This window comes from Calypte anna, chromosome 8 (assembly GCF_003957555.1).
Source record: "Calypte anna isolate BGI_N300 chromosome 8, bCalAnn1_v1.p, whole genome shotgun sequence".
NCBI classification, from domain to species: domain Eukaryota; kingdom Metazoa; phylum Chordata; class Aves; order Apodiformes; family Trochilidae; genus Calypte; species Calypte anna.
The window spans coordinates 14,513,569-14,532,830 of record NC_044254.1 but is presented as its reverse complement, the minus strand read 5'-3'; the positions used below and the strand labels follow the sequence as shown (position 1 = coordinate 14,532,830).

The 19,262-nt window shown below is 38.0% G+C and overlaps 2 protein-coding genes across 2 annotated transcripts in view; both read right to left on the bottom strand.

The window, feature by feature from the left end:
- ZNF644 (zinc finger protein 644) overlaps positions 1-2,819 on the bottom strand; it is an 89,327-nt gene extending 86,508 nt beyond the window's left edge. The window contains exon 1 of the mRNA XM_030455144.1: positions 2,752-2,819. The gene's annotated coding sequence lies outside the window, so the exon portion shown is untranslated. The remainder of the gene's footprint in view (positions 1-2,751) is intronic.
- A 10,187-nt stretch (positions 2,820-13,006) lies between these two features.
- The window catches only part of HFM1 (helicase for meiosis 1), a 32,563-nt gene continuing 26,307 nt past the window's right edge, over positions 13,007-19,262 (bottom strand). Inside the window, exons 29-38 of the mRNA XM_030455431.1 lie at positions 18,078-18,233; positions 17,571-17,666; positions 17,066-17,184; positions 16,168-16,250; positions 15,909-16,018; positions 14,769-14,867; positions 14,269-14,329; positions 13,908-14,013; positions 13,358-13,515; positions 13,007-13,073 (exon numbers count right to left, since the gene is read on the bottom strand). Of these exons, the coding sequence (XP_030311291.1) occupies positions 13,007-13,073; positions 13,358-13,515; positions 13,908-14,013; positions 14,269-14,329; positions 14,769-14,867; positions 15,909-16,018; positions 16,168-16,250; positions 17,066-17,184; positions 17,571-17,666; positions 18,078-18,233 (1,055 nt within the window). The remainder of the gene's footprint in view (positions 13,074-13,357; positions 13,516-13,907; positions 14,014-14,268; positions 14,330-14,768; positions 14,868-15,908; positions 16,019-16,167; positions 16,251-17,065; positions 17,185-17,570; positions 17,667-18,077; positions 18,234-19,262) is intronic.

Here is a 19,262-nt window from a genome sequence, read left to right as displayed (position 1 = left end):
GTTGGGTTTTTTTATGTTATAGTTCACTTCTAATATACATGAAACAGAGGCTATTTTCAAATTTGAGCTCAATTAAATATACCTGTGAATGAGAACATTTTAGTCTGCTTAGACTTTTGCATGCATGCATTTTATTAGTAGTAATAACAGCATTGCTAAGAGACAAGTTTCTCAAAAGGGGGAAGATCACTCACATACCTGTTTTAACTAATTTCACACCCAAACACCCCATAGAACAATGGACCAGCACAGCTGTTGGGTGGCACAGGGCAGGAGCTCAGCAGCAACAGGCTCTTCTGCCGGAACATGCTAAATACAGAACTGCCCTCTCTCTGAGTACTTCCACTACCGATTAGTGTCTTCACAACTACATTCCAGTCATACTGACTTCCAAAAAATGTCTGGCCAGTTAGAACAGAGTTGCCTAGCAGCAGAAAATATGGCATCTGCATAAAGTTTGTCTGTAGGAGAGATAGGGCAGAACACAGGCATGAAGATGAGAAATGTCCCTAACTTAATATTGCTGTATTGCTGCAGATGCCTCAGCAACAGATGATTCTGCCTCTGAAGATGTTCCTCTGAAGGAGGCAATGCTTTATCCAGTATTTTTTTTACTTAAGAGATTAAGTGAATTAAAAGTCTTAGGCCTTATGACCCACCCTTATGTTAAAAGTTATGGGAGAAGGCTTTTTCATAAAAGCACATCTTTGAAAAGCTTCCTGAGTGACCTTACCCTGTTGAGGGAATGGCTTGTTGTCCTTGTCCCAGGGCAAGCTGCTCTAAGGAGGCTGACACTGGACCCACAGCTGTTCTTTGTGCCTTCCTTGATCCAGAGCCCTGAGACTCTCCCTGCAGTTTTGTATCACAGCATTTCCACATCCGATACCAACTATGGCTGCAGTCACACGGTTTTGTGTGAACACTTATGAAGCTACAGCATCTGACACTGTCACAGCCTTCAGGTGTGTGGAGGACTACAGGTGAAGTACTTCCTTCTCTGCATCATCCCTCTCCAGAAAAGGAAACAATTACTCACAGGACTTCCAGTACACAAAAGATGTGGCCCCCAATTAACTGGGGCCACAAATGCGGAAGTTTTGATAATTATCTCAAGAGATAGGTAAATGTTGCAGTGCCAAGACCTGAAACCTTGAAATTGAATGACACATTTTAAAATCAGCTTCAGATTGAAAAACAATGCAGAGTAGTCAGCTTTGGGAAAACACAGCTGCTTTGGAAAGTGTTATTGCAGAGTAAATCCATTCAACTGAAGAAGGCTGAGTTACTCATAAACTCTTTGGGTTCTCAAGTCTTCCCTTCCAGAAGAAAAGCATTTTAAGAACATGACAGATACTTTGCTTTTGAGCACACTCCAGCAGACCTCAGCAGAGCTCATGCATACCTGAGTGGGCAGTATCTCACTCAAGTGAGTGAACAGGCCTGTCCTGCATCTGTTGCAACTTACCCACTTGCAGGACCAGCACCCAATTATCTCTAAATGGAAGCAAACAAAACCATAAAAAAGCAAGGTCTAAGATAAGTTAGCCCTTTTTAATCTTATCCTCAGGGGCCCTCAATTAGCAATTGTCTTTAGGTAAATGCTCTTCCTTCTGATAAGCACACCTACAGAATTCAGATTTCTAAGAGGAAGCTTTATTGAATGGCAGAATTATTTATATAATGGCAGAATTATTCTTTAAATCATGCTAGGTCTGATCTGTTGGAGAGCTAGATGAAACAGAAAAAGCTTGAAAATTAATTTCCCCACTGTGTCACTGTAGGGTAAAGCTTCTTTACATCCTTACTCCCAATCTGAAAATTTCCAAATGGTTAACACAGCATTACAGCGTGCTCTGTGAAACTCACCTGTCTGTCATTTCTAAAGCTTGTCTCTGTCCTGCAAGCAAAATCCCTGATCCTGCAGGATCTTGGCTCACCGCATTTCCTTTCCCTATTCCACTTGGGAGTGCCAGAAGTCTCCTCCCCTAAGCACTACTCAGTTCCTCTCAGAGGAGGAGGCATTTACCTCTTCCCCCAATAACCCAGAACGCAGGAAACAAACGTGACGTCCCCGTAGCCTTCCTCATGCCCTGCAAAGTACCAGCAAGAGAGAATGACGGGCACTACTTCTGCAGTGAACTACATGTTCATCACAGACACAAGCTGGAAAAACCCAGGACAGTGATTAATATCAGGAACAATTGAAGAAGGACTGGGGTTTTTCTTTGAAATAATCCTTTTTGTTTACACTGACTAGAAAAATCGAGTTTTCTTGAGCATGGTTGTTTCTTAAAAGGAGGTATTTTCTTTCCTCAATGCAAAGGGATGCTCAACTGCTCTAAAGATAAATGATCTTTTGCCATTTTATTAGGCAAGCTTCTTCTGTCACTATGATTAGTGCTATCTTCCTGTCACCCTTCCCATGACTTCCTAGTGCTGTATTTTGCTTACATGTACATGGAAATACACCCATCTACTAAAAACAAAATGCTACGAAGCCTCTACTCAACTTTGGATCTGCTTAAACTGACAGTGGAGACAAATGGTACAAAGGAACAAACCATAAATATTTTCAAGGAAATACAATTTAAAAACCCACAACCAAATCTAGAAAAAAAATTATAGCAGGTTCTCTAAGAGTGTTTTGGAAAGAACTTAAACACCTCATTTTTTTACAGGTTGTCAGTTGCTTTGGGCTACGTTTAAATACCGAAGAATGCTGGCAGGCAAAATATCGATGTTGTTACTTACCTAGTGTTTCTCTGGGCACGGTAAGAGGCATTCCCCAGCAAAACTTCTGCAGAGGTGGGCTCAGGGCTCTAGTGACAGAATGCATTTAAAAATCATGGCCAGGCGGTGGCGCAGCAAACGCCCTTCCTTTGAAGGGCTGTATTAGATTATTCCTTCCCCATATGCGCATCACAGAGGATTAGACACGTACACGCCTCACACAGAACCACCACCTCCCAAAACACATGTCAGTAGAGTATTTACTACCTAACCCAGAAGGAGTTTGTGATTCTAACATTGTCCCCATTAATAAGAAAAATGTCACTATAGAAAAGCTCTTTTTTCCCTCCTCCTTCTTATCAAATCCTTCAAACAGCTGATAACTAGCTTTTATAGATTGGAGAGTCAGATAGAATTCTGAATCTATTATTTTACTAGAACCCCAGGGGTCAACTTATCACCTGAAAACCATTTTACATGGACAATTTGACTTTCATGTGGAGTGTCAGAACATACCCTAGATGGAAATCTAAGATAAATTATATGGAATATTGCCTTCTTTGTGCTGAAATTTATTGGTCCCACACTACAATAATTTTGAAAATTGTATCCCTTAAGCTACAATGCTGCGATATTATTAACTGCTTGAACTGTAAGAGCAGCTCTGATTGGCTGCTATGAAGTCTATGGACAGAGACTAATTTCTACTGAACCACATGCTTATCCGAAGCCATTTTCCACCATTCCAAGATGCCAACTTTATTTTCTTTCAGAACACATTGTCCATTTTATTACTATCACCCTCACTATGCACTGTCATGTCTGTAAATCTGTTCCAGAAGCTAAGAATGCATCTAAGCTTCTGCTAATATGTTTGCCTGAGACAATCACACCTAGAGAGGGGGAGGGTGGGAGGCAGATCCACTTGTACCTCTCATCTCCCTAATGCAGGTTCATTTCCTCACTAAGCAAGCTGCCAGTCTCCAAATCTCTGCAATGCATCACAGGACAAGCATATCTGTTTCATTGCTCACACTTTTTTAACCACTTGTACTGCCAGTTTTGAAATAGAGGAAGTTGACAATGTGTTGATACTTTGGTGAATGCTCCTTTTACACCTATCAGCACAATTTTTAGAAACCACCCAACTGACCTCAGAGCCTGAAGCCTTTATAACTGAGGAAATACTGCAAATGTTAATGATTCAGATGCTGGGTGACTATTCTTTGAGTAGGAATTAATTTCCCCTCAGGACATCCCAGAGCCTTGGGATAATAGAAATTTATTTACTGCACCTAGTAACCTAATACCAGCTAAAATATTACATCACAACCAGAAAAAGAGATACAAAACATAATCCTAGCAATTAACTCTTACTGCCCCACTTTCATTCAGATAAATTAATAACCCTTATAAACCAAAAGAAACTGCTAAAAAGGAAGTTCTGACCTGAATGTTGACCTTTCTAGCCAGCACTACTTTAACTTTTCCTTTAAGCAGTATCAAGCCTTTCTTTTCAAGAGGCATTCAGACCAGTGACAAGTCACTGTGGCCAGTCAGTGCCTCTGAGTAGACAACTTACTGCTTCTGGCAACAGTGTTTACCTCAGTGAGGCCTTTGCCAAAAAGGGATCTGAAAACCAAGGTTTGGCAGACTCTGGGAGACATTTCCTTCCCTTCCAAACCATTTACTGCTTGGCTGTCTGATATGTTACAATAATACTTTAAAAGCAGCAGAAGCCTGTCAGTAAATGAACATGCCCTTGCATTGCCACAGCCCTTCAGGACGGGAAGGGGCTAACTGTTGACTGGAACCCTGTGTTCACTTTCTCTCATGACAGGTGAATTCTCAAGGGTTTTATTCCCCAAGGATCTGGGAGAGCTTTGCCAGCTTTCCAGGGAGTGGCAGGGATCAGTTCTGCAGAGCTTAACTCTGCTTGCTGCCTAAGGTCTGTGTGAGCATTGGCACTGAAGCCACACAGAACAGTGTAGCAGCAAGTTCAGCAATTAGATGACCACATTGGGTCATTGGGTACAGATCATTATTAACATCACCTGGAGTTACAATCCTACTGAAATAAATGTCATATTTTAGAGATTTTGTGCAGTGAGCTAGAAGAACTGGGATAGAATGGCATATATAGCTTTAACTTTGAAGCACTTGTTTTTTCTTTTGGCCAAACATCTCAACTGGTCAGTGGTGGCTTATGTCAGGCAGAAATTTTAGAAGCATGAACTTATATTTAATAGAAAAGATAAGCTGAGAATACTACTTAGTATGGTAAAAAAAATAAAAACCTCACTGTGCTTTAATGATATCCTACCACTTAAAGGTACTAGAGCACGTTAGCAGAATTTTTTCTGTCTTACTCAAACAAAAGGAATTTCCACACATCACAAAAGATCAGATTTCTGTATCACTCAAGATACAGAAAAGTGCCAACTTTGAAGTTGTCCACTTGTATTGATAAATATTCTGAGCAATTTTATGTGCTCGAATTGTTGATAAAAATGTTTTGGAATGCATTTCTAGAAAAGATAGCTTAATTAGCTCAAATTCACCATTTCATTGTACAGCCTCAATCTAGCTTGAAGTGTGATCAGGTATCAACTTGCAGCAGCTTTAAAAAAGTTACACAAGATGACCTTAATATGCACGACTATCAGGTTTTCACTGTGGAAATATGTATTTTTCAATATCTTTTTCTGAGCAGAAATCATGTCATTTATATGCAAATCAGACTATATTCTGCATCTGTTTCTCCTGTGCTGAAGCCATGGGAATTATTTGCACTTAATAAAGCCTCATAAATAGGTTTTGCCTCTAAATGGGTGGGGGAGCAGCAAATATATCATAGCCATTTACAGTTACAAGCATCTTTTCATTTTGAAAGTTATATCCATCCTTTAATAGGAAGTTTCACAGTTAGAAACATTGTTTCATTTATGTAAACAAACACCCTTACAGCCTTCAAAATATTTTGCATTTCCCTACACAACCTTCGAAAATACAGAAATTGCCATGTAGCATCAATCAAAAGGATAGTCCATATAATCACTACTTGCTTGATAGCTCCATGTTGTATATGTTACAAACAGGGAAAAACTCAGTAATATCTGGGCATTTTAATTATGTTTGAAAGAACATACATTTTCTTTATACAAAGTGTGTCCACCCAGTATTACCTACTTCATTTCAGCAAAACATGTAACATTTTCACACACCACCTCTCAGATGTGTCCCTCAAGTCCTGGCACATGGAAACAATCCATTTGAAAACCACAGAGGGACAGACTAAAAACACTGAAAGCACATCCCACAAGACCAGAATGAAAGTAAAGTGTTTTTGTGTGGTAGGAAGCATGCTAAAACAAACTGGGAAACAACCCTCCCTAAACTAGTATAAACTGCCAAGGCCCCCTAGCACTTAGGATGGTGCAGCCCTTACCCCAGCCCATTCCATCTGAAACACCTGTCAAGAGTATTTACGTGAAGACCGAGAGTTACACCACTGCTACAAAAGGGAGGGCTTGGATGGGATAAACTTTTTTCTCATACAAAATTTAAAGAGCGAATACAGAAGTATGGTTCATCCCAGGTGGCCCTTAGCTGAAAAGTGGCAGCCAAAATCAGTCCATTTTTCTGTCTGATTTTTTTCAGTCGAGCTGAACTTCATCACTGCAAACTATCAGCACATTGTCTGTGCTTCACTTTAATATCATGTAAGCCTTCAATAAATTGAACGTTGTTAGCCCTCTGCAGGAATTTTACCCTGACGAGTACCTTTCCATTTCCTTGTTCAGCAATGAAGCCAGGAAAAAAACCCAAGCCTTCATGGACTTCATTTCATGGATAATATTTAAAGATTCTGTAAGTAAAACAATTGGCATGATACTGTTTCCTTGCTTCTACATGAAAAGCAGGAGTGACAAAGCAGTACTGGAAGATACCCTCTCTTAGGAGAGATACCACTTCTGACATAATAATGCACTGGAGAGGGATCATTTGTGCTCCACAAAATGACAGGTTTTTAACTGTTTTTCAGGCATATTGGTTCCACATGGTGACTTCCGTTCACTCTTTATCACTGTGCTGACTGCCTTTAAGAGCACCAATGTTTATACCTCATGTAACTATTCTGTGAAGGTTTATCTAGTAAAAACACACCCAAATAACAAGAGGTAGATGTTGCAACTGCTGTTTAACAGTTACTGTATTGCTTAAACAATTGATGTCTCCAAATAAGTTAATAAATTCTACATAATAAAAATGACCATGAGACATACTGCATACAATGATGTCACAATACATTGACAGTACTATATAAATGTACCTTACCTAGAAATGTGTTTGGCAACATATTTAAACACTATACTTCTTTTTATGCTAACAATTTTTGAAAATCATGGTTTCTGAGTGCATATTGCATTTTCTTCAGGCACAGATACATCTGACCTCAGCTTATATTTTGAAATCAATATATGTGATAGGACAAGGAAGCGTATAAGGATGTTCAAGTTAAATTAAAAGCAGGTATGAGCATGTATTTTATTATGGAAAATCATACAAGTAAGACAGTTAAATCTGATTTCTCGTCATATTGAATTTTCTATCACAACTCCATTATGGGAAATAGTATTTTTGTAATGTAAATTTCATAGAATAATCCCCAAAGTATGTGGCATTCTGCTTCATCCCCAAAGAATTACTTTAAATTACGAAATCCCACCAATTCAAACTCATGCCACTCATTTAATGTTACAACTCTATACATAATTAAAAACAATGATGCTTTCAAACTTTAAGAATGTTTCTTTTGCATTTTAGTCTGTACTTTATCTATTGGCAGTAACTTAGTGAAGCTGTCTGACACTGTCCTGTTGAATTTAACTAGTCTAATTTTATCACCTGGGTAGCACTCAGAAGGAAGCTGCAACACTAGTGGAGCACAGCCATCGTTTGCTGCATATAAATAAGACTGTTCAGCTTAGAAAAGCTGGCTCCTTATGTGGATAGAGAACCAAGGCATTTCATGTGCACAGGAAAGGCAATATTCAGTGAGCCAGTGAACCTGCAGCACAGCAGCTTCTCCATGCTAGCTCTAGGTGGTAACTTTCACCATAGCAAATTTCATGAGTTTCACCAAAGAGCCATTCAGCTCACTTACACTCTGAATAATCTTGTGGCAGTATCTGCCTCTCTGCACAGAGAGAGTCCAAGTTAACTGGGTTTGTCATTTAGTGTGTTTTGTTAAATGACTAAGGTTAGACAGCTCTGCATAGCTATATGTATACTTGACTTCTGAGGCATGACCAAGGATTTTGGTCTCCTGGTCATTCATATGAAACACCTGTAGAGAAAAAAACCCACTGTACCTGCCTGGGAGCCATCCAGAAGAGATGGCTGGTCCTCTGATCTTCTGATCCTGGGAGATCAGAAGATGGTGATGGTCAGGAAATAAAACTCTGCATTCTTAAATCTTACCATGAGAAAGAACTGGGTCATGACTGGAATGTACATGACTGGAACTCCTGGGCTAAACACAGCAGAACTACAATAATGCGGAGTTACTTCATTTTGGAAGTTAATTTTTTTTAAATAATAATACAGATTTGACCGTGTTTTTCTAATCCTGCAGTCAATCTGCTCATTCTGCCCATATTTATTTTGAAATATAGTCACTGTGTAACTGCAATTAATTATTGCCATAGAAGGTGATAAAAATCTAAACAGCCCCCCTGTAATATTGAAGGACACAGTCAGTGACCTCTTGAGCTGCTTGGACCCCCACAAGTCTATGGGACCGGATGGGATCCACCCAAGAGTGATGAGGGAGCTGGCAGAAGAGCTCGCCAAGCCTCTCTCTATCATCTACCAACAGTCCTGGCTCACGGGGGACATCCCAGACGATTGGAAGTTGGCGAATGTCACGCCAATCCACAAAAAGGGCCAGAAGGAGGACCCGGGAAACTACAGGCCCGTCAGCCTGACCTCAGTGCCTGGCAGGGTTATGGAGCAGATCATCCTCAGTGCAATCACACAGCACCTGCAGGATGGGCAAGGGATCAGACCCAGCCAGCACGGGTTTAGGAAGGGCAGGTCCTGCCTGACCAACCTGATCTCCTTTTATGATCAGGTGACCCGTTTGGTGGATGAGGGGAAGGCGGTGGATGTGGTCTACCTGGATTTCAGCAAAGCCTTTGACACCGTCCCCCATAGCATTCTCCTGAAAAAGCTGTCAGCCCACAGCTTGGACAGGAGCACCCTGTGCTGGGTTAGAAACTGGCTGGAGGGCCGGGCCCAGAGAGTGGTGGTGAACGGGGCTGCATCCAGTTGGTGGCTGGTCACTAGTGGTGTCCCCCAGGGATCAGTATTGGGCCCAATTCTGTTCAATATCTTTATCGACGACCTAGACGAAGGGATTGAGTCCATCATCAGCAAATTCGCAGATGACACCAAGCTGGGAGGAAGTGTGGACCAACTCGAAGGCAGGAGGGCTCTGCAGAGGGACCTGGACAGACTAGAGAGCTGGGCCGATTCCAACAGGATGAGGTTCAACAAGGCCAAGTGCCGGGTCCTGCACTTTGGCCACAACAACCCCATGCAGCGCTACAGGCTGGGCACAGAGTGGCTGGAGAGCAGCCAGGCAGAAAGGGACCTGGGAGTCTGGATTGACAGGAAGCTGAACATGAGCCAGCAGTGTGCCCAGGTAGCCAAGAAGGCCAATGGCATCCTGGCCTGTATCAAAAACAGTGTCACCAGCAGGTCCAGGGAGGTGATTCTTCCCCTGTACTCAGCACTGGTTAGGCCACACCTCGAGTACTGTGTCCAGTTCTGGGCCCCTCAGTTTAAGAAGGATGTAGAGGTCCTGGAACAGGTCCAAAGGAGGGCAACCAGGCTGGTGAAGGGACTCGAGCACAGGCCCTATGAGGAGAGGCTGAGAGAGCTGGGGCTGTTCAGCCTGAAGAAGAGGAGGCTCAGGGGAGACCTCATTGCTGTCTACAACTACCTGAAAGGAGGCTGTAGCGAGGTGGGGACTGGACTCTTTTCACAGACGACCTTCAACAAGACAAGAGGACACAGTCTTAAGTTGTGCCAGGGGAGGTTTAGGTTAGATATTAGAAAGAATTTCTTCACGGAGAGGGTGATTAGGCTATGGAATGGACTGCCCGGAGAGGTGGTAGATTCTCCGTCCCTGGAGACATTTAAAAAAAGACTGTATGTGGCACTCAGTGCCATGGTCTAGCAACTGCTCCGGTGGGTCAAGGGTTGGACTAGATGATCTCTGAGGTCCCTTCCAACCCGGCTAATTCTATGATTCTATGATTCTATAATTATGATTTGAAAAATGGAACAATAACAAACCCTACCATATGAAAAGTCATTCATTCTCCTGAGAGAGAACACTTCAGCATGTAAGTACTTCCAAATTAGTTTTCTTAAAGTGATTTAGACTTTTAGGAGTCATAGAGCAATTATGAATAATGAAGCAAAACAATACCAAATAAAGCACTCACTTTTACAATTTTTTTTTTTCACCAGAGGTACAGTATTACTGTAAAGACATTGCAATTCTGAAAGATTTATATTCTGAAATCTGTGAAATCTTGTCAGCAGCAATAGCACAATTTCATAATTTTCCAAGGATGATAAAGGACACAGATTTCTTATGAAAAACAGAGACAGGAAATGATCTTATAAAGCATTTGCAAAGTACTCTGAATAGTTGAAAACAGTGAAATGTATTTGTTATTACGTGTTATGACTACAGACCAAATTGGAAATCAAAGCCTTTTAAAAAACAAATGGAAAAAATCTGAATACACTATCAGGAAATTAAGCAGCCCAAATCTTCAAGAAACAGAGAGGTCAATGTTGGTCTCTTCTCCCAAGTAACTAGCAATAGGACAAGAGGAAATGGGTTTAAGGTGTGCCAGAGGAAGCCTAGGTTGCATATCAGGAAAAATTTCTTTACAGAACATGTGGTGAGGCACTGGAATGGGGCTGCCAAGGGAGGTGGTGGAGTCACCATCCCTGGAGGTGCTCAAGAAACGTTTAGATGTGGTGTTTCAGGATATGGCTTAGTGGTTGTGGTAGTTGGATTATAGTTGGACTCTATGATCTTGAAGGCCTTTTCCTACCTTTTGATTCTATAAAACCCAATAATAACTACTGAACTGCACTGGGGAAAACTAAGAGAAAAAGAAAATATCTACCTGCAAGAATAATTTTCTTTGGAGTAGTAGTCTAAATATAAACCTTCCCCTACAAACTAAAACCAAGCAGTTTCATTTAGACTATATAAAAAATTAAACTGTCAAGAATGTAATTTATTTTCTAGACATTACATAAACTACCAACATTTTTGGCAAAAAAACCTAAATACACCTTCAATATAGAAATTGGGCCAAAAAACCTCAGGATTCTTCCTTAGTGCAAATAAATAAACAGAAGCTTATACTCATTTTATGATGACCTAAGCATACTTAACTTCCAGTACAGCCACTGCCTCACAGTTCAGAACCCTTAGGAGTTTCATACAGATTAGCAGGAAAACGTGCAACATCTGCCATCAAGAGTGTGCCTGGTTTTGTATGCAAGACCTGAGCAACCAGCAGATAAGTAAGGTTTTAGAAAGTTGCAAGTTGTATAATCACAAGATTATATAAAAGATATAAATTCTATTAAAGGGAGATTATATTAATTGTGTTCTTCCTCTCTTGTTCTCTTGTTTTTCATGTCTGAAATTCAACTTTGTGTTGCTCTGTAAAAGCTTTTATCAGCCTTGGAGAAAGTGAGGAACAGCTTAAAGAGTTGTTGCAAGCTAAAATCCAAGAGGAAGGCACGACACAAAGGCTACTAAAGAATGCTATGTTAAATATGAATGATAAATTGGAAAAAAAATCTAGGTATTTCAGGCAGCAGGGAGAGAGTCAAGTGCTTGAACATCAGCAGAAAGTACCATTTTAGATGCTCTAGAAGACCTGAAACATCTCTATATGGAAGACCAGTGGTAGATGGATCTGAGGAAAGGTTCTCACCTAAAATAACATTTGGCACTCTGCATTCTTGAATCTCACCCTAACACAGAGTTGGGATATGACTAGGATGTATGTGATTAGGACTGCTGGGCTAAACATGCAGCACTATTGTAATCCTGAGTTACCTCAGTTTGGAAATGTAATTTAAAAAAAAAAACAAAGGAGACAAAATGAGAGCTGACATACTAACTTCCAGATGCAATTAAATATTTGAGATACACCAAACTGAATTACAAGCTTGGACCTGCTGGAATGTACAGCTAAAAACTTAGCAAGTTGTGAGTGATGAGGTTCCTCATGCTGGGCCATTCTTCCATACAGAGCACTATACCAGGAAGTCAGCCAAAAATGTAAGGAACACTGGAGTCAAGAAAATGTTACTGGCTGAGAAAAATACAACCAGGTAGCACAGCACAACATGGCTGCATTCCACTGCACCACAAACAATGTTGCAAGAACAGACAGCTAAGGTTCCATGTGATTTTAACATTTTAATTCCACATATTTTTATTAATTAACAGTGAAAATGAACACTCTTGACTTTTAGGCAGTATCACATATCTTTCTGACTACTGAACTTGCAAGGTCACCTGTTCAAACACTAGAGATACAAGAAGATACCCAAATGCAAGGCTTGGTTGCCTAAATCTATACTGAGATGCATAAATGGACATCTAATGACCTCAGGAGTCAAGTGAACAGCCAAACACAACCTTAGAATATTGTTTAAAGACATTTTACAACTGTTTACAACTAGTTACTATAAAGAATCAGTTCTATGAAAAATTCAGCATTTAGAGAAAGTGAAAGACAAAATCACAAAGAAGTAAAAGATTTCTGAGAAGGGAGTATTTAATTAATTTAAAGAACACTTGTGAGCCAGGCATGTAATAAACAGCTTATTTTCCTAAATGTGTTTTTTATTTCATCGATACAAGTGCTCTCAGTTTCAGAACTATTCTCCTTTGATACATTCCAATATTTTTAATTGTAAACCTGAAAACAGCAAGGTCAACAAACAATAATTTAAGCACTTTGCAAAATAAGGTAATATACCTAGAATTCCATAAATTAGACATCAATTTTGTTATTATTTACTCTATGCTTCAATCTAGCTATTGCTAAATAGTTATACAACAAAAATCAAATTCTCTTAACTGGATTTGAAGACTTCTCTGTAAAAATGACTGTAACTTCGTTTCTCCAGCACCTGCAATATATTTTCTTTATATGTTTTACAAAATGCCATCAAATATTCCAAGAAAGGGCTTGACATCATTGATTTCACCATCAGGAAGATATCTAATGAGGATTAAGCAGCAAAATAATTAAATTAGGTATAGTACATCAAAACCTATGAAATCAGGAACAATACACAAAGCAAAGCCATGAGATAGCAAGACAAGCAAAATAATTTTAAAGTACTTGCCTTCCTAAGAAAAGTTAATTGCTACCATTATTGTGAATATTCATATTTTTAAAATTAATGTTATAAATTAACACACCACCAAACAGTCTATGTTCCACAAAGAACTAGGCACTGGAATACTGAGGCAACAACAAAAATCACACACAACTTTTATTACCTGGGGTCCAATTCTGTTTCCTGCTCTTTAGTGAAAACAAAAAAATCCTCTTTCCTAGTGAATTTAGAAGAGCCTGGGATTATTTTTGAGATCGAAGAACACTGTATGTTTTTCATCTCTTCTGAAAGATCTGAATGCTTTTTTTCTTGAAAATTCAACTGCAGTGTAAATATTGAAAAACACGTATGGTTAAATACTAACTAAAACAGAAACTGCCAGATTGTTGTTGTAGTAGTATGTAGTACAGATATTTGTACTGATAATAGGGTATTTCACAAGGACCAAGCACACGATAAATATAATTATATATTTGAATGATTTGCAGAATCACAATCTGAGTAAATGGTTTTGAACTCTTGTTATATGATGTAAATTCAAGTCCCAGTTTTTTGGATCATGAGTATCACACATGAACACAGGATGCATGTGTGTTTCGATAACAAGGAAAGACTTAGAAATTCAGTATTTCCAAACAAATTCAGAAGTTAGATATATTTATAAACAAAGTACTCTAATTATAGGAAATTGTTATTGAAATATTTTTACTTACCACATCTACATTTCCACTCTGTACAGACATATTCTCTTTTGATATGTTATTAACCACAGAAATAACTGAGTTCTGCATATTGGTCCTATCTTGTATTGTGCATGAACTGAAAATATCAAGTTGAATGATTTAACTATTTTTACAGAAGTGCAAAATTGTTTTACTTTTCAGTTTAGGATTTTCTATTTATTTCCCTCCACACTTTAGAAAAAAATCAAATAATTCAATAATATATATATGAAAGCTGAAGTTTCACTTTTGTGAGTGAACAACCATCTATCCATTTGATTTTATAGATCCATATGCAATACAGAAAGTATTTTTAATTGAATAAAATTGTAATAATTTATATAATGCTTACTCTTTTGAAATGTCATTCATGGCTTTGCTTCTTGTATACTGGCAAAGTGGTTCACACTCATCTGGAATTTGAAGGCAGGTATTTCCACGTAAGAATAAAACAGAGTCACAAAAGAGCCAAACCCCCTTGTAAATATTCTACATTATACAGTAAATAATAGTTTTAAAATTACTCAGATGTCTTAACATTTGAAATATTTCTTCCATGGGTTTTGGGCTAATATAAAGACAGAGATAAGCAGTCAGATAAAGTAACAAATATGCAGTTGCAGGCCATCCATAACATTTTTAATTATGACTTCCTCAACGCTCCCTTCTGCATTAGATTAGTCTTAATATAGGTGTCATTCAAAATACAGCAATAAACCTGGTGGTGAAGTCAATTAACCAAAATTTTAAGATGTTCTCCTCCATTGTATATTACAATGAATTATTCTCAAATAATGGCCTGTGAAATAATTTGTAAATAGAAAACAAAGAATTGTGTTAAAATAACCTTACCTAATTCTCTACTGGTAAAGTTGCTAGCAAATACTAAATTCTCATCATCAATATCATCCCAAACATCCTCTCTCATTGCAAAACTGACATCCAAAGCACCTGAAAAACAAGATTTGCTTTCATCTGCATCAGGCAAGTTATGCAGTAAAGATTCCCTAATATTTTGTTTGGTTTGGAATTTGTTTTGTTGTTGTTGTTGTTTTTTATGCCACTGTCTCTTGGTTCTTCTTACTTCCAAACACTGAGTGTTTTCAAGAGAAAGCTGTAATATGTACCTAATGGACAAGTACAGCAAAAACTATTCTATGTTTTACCTTTACTCTGTCATACCACCCTCCAGTGTCAGACAGTGCTGGAATCATCACTTTGTTGTCATAGCCCCAATATGACTAAGAAATCCTAATCCAGTTCCCTCTTTCAACAGAGGAAGAGCAGCACAGGCTCAGATCAAAACTCCTGTTTCACAGGCACTGGTGTGTATGGCCTCAACACTGGAGCTGCTAATTATCTGGCAAATTAATCAAAACCTGATTCACATCAATCTGGTATCAGCAGACACAACTGCAAAAGGAATGCAGTGAGGAGAACACCATAGTTGTAATGGATAACAAAGATTGGTCACTTAACACCAAATATAAAAACATTTCTGGCCTTTCCAGTGGAAGTGAAACAGAAATGAATTATTTTCCAGATAGAGATGTTTTACTAGTTATGAATTCAATTCCTGAATGGTCACATTTTGTCAACAGCCAAACAGAAGCTTATATTTCACTAACTTCCTCCATCAGAAAGGGAGAAGAAAATTTATAGATACAGGGATAAAATACCTCTTGTATTAGAAGTAGTTTCAGTAGAAATACATTACAGTCAGACCTTCCAGGAAGTATTTGTAGATTTGGACTCTCATATATTTGCCTGTTTAATTTATTACTGTTTTATATAAAAGTACATTTAGATACTTAGTTCAAGATTAGAAGTTCTTACCAATGAAAAAAGGCCAATTAAGCCCACAATATTTCCTTACACATTCAGTGTTCTATAAGGCTAAGCTGGTTGCTCCAGTGATTACAGCAAGTTTGAATTCACAAGAATACTCAAAACCAGTGAAAATCATAATTTCAAATATTAGCAATAACTTACTGTTCCTTCCATTATTCGAGGATTGCAGTTGTTTCTGAGATCCTCCTAAACTATTGACATGATCTGCCTGGTCCACTGAAGGTGATGAAGACAACTGTTTACTCCCAGACCTATTAAAAAAAATAACAAACAGTAACATGTCAGTAAAACAGTTATTGAAAGCTGCTAAATAATTTTATTCAGAAAATAGGTTTTAGTTGTTAGAACTTAACATGCTACCTAAAATAAAACCTTTTTTGTTACTTATATTAATCAGTACCTTGGCAATGGTGGCAACAAAGATTTGGGTGTAAAACTAAATTTTTTGAGATCCACATTTTGAGCTTGATTTAGCATCTGCATCTAAAGAAAAACAGATTACTGTAAGTGGTAAAATATAAACATATTGAAAATGTTTTTAGAAGTCTTACTGAGATGATTAATAGTGTACCAAGTTGGCATAATTCTTAAATATCACATATAAAATCTTTCTGATGTCTGCTTATCCAACGCAATCAGTTAAAAAGGTTTTAATTACATGCTTGTAGTGGAGTAACCAAGTACCTTGGCAAAGTCAGACTGGTTATGCTTACTCTCATCTGTGTTAGCTGTAGGCTAAGCAAGAAGCAAACAACACTGTGGGATGGAAATAAAATGCTCCCATTGCCATTCTTGTTGTAGAAAGAACTACTTCAACATTACAATCAAAGGGATAAAGTGCAAGCCATGAAATCTTTCAGTGGTTAGAAACTAACATGGTTGATTTTCTTATAAACAAGTGGATCTAACTGTTAATGCAAAAAATCCTAGCAGCACTACTCTGATAAATACCACTCTTTGCTTTCATTCAGGTCATATTTTGCCAAACCAAAGTCACAGTACAGTACCTTACAATGATGCCTCTGTACCTCACCCACCACAATCTATCAAGTGCCACTAAAGTAAAAACCAAGAGTACATGCACAGAAGTGGATCACAGGAAGCATTCCAAACAGCAGCAGAACTTCTCAAAGCTTCCTGGTCCTTTGCGACCTTTGTATTTGCTTTTTTCATTCCACACAGAAAAGACAAACCTGAATGTCCATATTCAGATATAAAATTATCTCTGCAAAAAAATATATACAAATACGTAACAGACTAAAGTAAACCTGCTTAATGGCTGACTGATTTAAATGAACCTTTAACCGTTTTACTGGGGGTACGGTTGAAATTGAGTTCCTGCTCCTTAAATCAGCTAAGTACAAAGAAAACTCTGAATCTCCGTTCATCTCAGACTTTGGAGGTACTCCAGTTTTACCTGTGAAAAAGGAATTAAAATAATCTTCAGATGAGTTTAGAAGGGATAAATCTAATTCTTTCCAGATCAATGGAAACTTTGACACTTAAGCTTAATACCTTTTATTAAAAGATCCTAAAAAGATCTAATCCACTAATTAAAAGATTTATCACACCCATATTTATATGACATTGCTTTTAAATCATACACTATACATTCTGAAAAATATTACTGTAGTACCTATAAGAGCCTTATTGATAAAGCATCTTACTTTATGACTAACATAGCAACAAGCCAGGCCTGATTCTCTTGCCTATATTACTTCTGCTAATATAACTATTGGTATAAATGAAGATATTCTAAATTATATGTCTAAAAGTAACACAGACAGATTTAATGAAACTCACAGCAGTCATGTCCACACACATCTTTATTTTTACAGCGATGGTTGCATTCTCTGTTTCCGTATTTCTTGTAATTAATATCTACTTTAGATCTGCCTCCTAGGTCAATGTAATACAGAAATGCTCATTTTTAACTTAATTTGTATTGGTGAGAGATTACTTGATGCAGTGAAAGACAGGATACAAGTTATCTTGGTCACTAGGGTCACTAGCCTTCAACAAAACTTCAGGCTACTTAATATAATTGAAAATAAATTAATCAATCAAGCAAGCAGATTCTCAAATTCAAACAGTAATATCAGAAACCAAACACCAATGAGTTTTCTTACTTGCAAGTTCATTGAAGAATTACACTGTAGTACTGGGCAACAGAAGCAGTAGCATTGTATTTTTATTATACTTGAGAAAAAAACAGTATGAATAAATAAAAGATCTAGCTCCCTATTGAAAACAAAATTAAATTTTCCGTTAAGTTTGGTTGTAGCCAGACCTTGTGATCTGACCATTTACCTGTATCTTCTTTTGCTGCTGGCAGACACTGTGGCGAGTTATAACATGTACCAAGTGAAGACTGAGCTTTCAGGTTTGGATTTGTAACCATTTTACTTCCCACTGGTTTCCGTGTTAAGTAAGAGACTGTATATACTTGTTGTACATCAAGACCAACTTTGAAGAAAAAAGAAAAAAATACTTTAAAATACTATAAGCTGTTTCCAAACCTCTGATTACCTTCAGTATTCTAAACTGTTTAAGAATGTATTAACACTATTAAAAGATATGGAAAAGTACCATTAAAAGCCTGGCAATATATGGTTTTGTTATGATTCAGCTTTAAAAGCTGAAACATTTGCAGACTTAAAGACATGGTTACTAGAGGAGTAACAGAATCAGCCCCTTTAACAGATTTTTTTCTGAGATGTTATAAAACTACCTTTATCTGTGGCTTTGCATTGCCAACACAATTGTGACTTTAAAATTGTACTACAGTCTATCAGTGTTACAGGACTATCAGCAGCTCAGTATTGGTAAAGGTGTAAAATGAGTATGTTGATAGTACTTTTGAAGTTGACTGCTAATAGCAGTTCTGGTTCTAATTAAACCAAGACTCAGACTATGAGAGACAGCATTTGCAAAAATAATATTTTTGTCTTTCATTAGGCAAAGGTTGCTGGGAAAACCAGACATACTTTTAAAGAATATTTCCTTCAAGTCTGAAACAGGAGCAGACTTTACAATAAGTAGAAACTACCAAGAGCTGCTTTTAGTCTAACTTCCCAGTTACTAATATCAGATAAATCAGCTGCTGTGTTGAGTTTTACTGAACATGTAGATGAACATGTTACTGAACATGTACAACATGTAGATAGACAACTAGGAATAAAAGACAGTTTTTTCTTTATCTTGATTTAGTCAGAAACCCCTCCCTTTTCCTAAGTCACAGGTTTAGCCATAGGAATACAGATTTTTCCAGGCCTGATTTACTGTAATAGTCTCAATATTCAATGTTTATCATGGATGGACCAAGCATAATTCAGTTAATCTTGCACACAGCAACCTTCGTTACAGGTGGGACATGAGGACAGAATGTAATACAGCCAATCTATTTTTGAATTGTATATCAAAGTTCTTTGTTTCAAAGTCATCACTGTTTCTCCTCATGTGCTGTCCAGTTCTGTGGAAACTGAGACTGGGGAA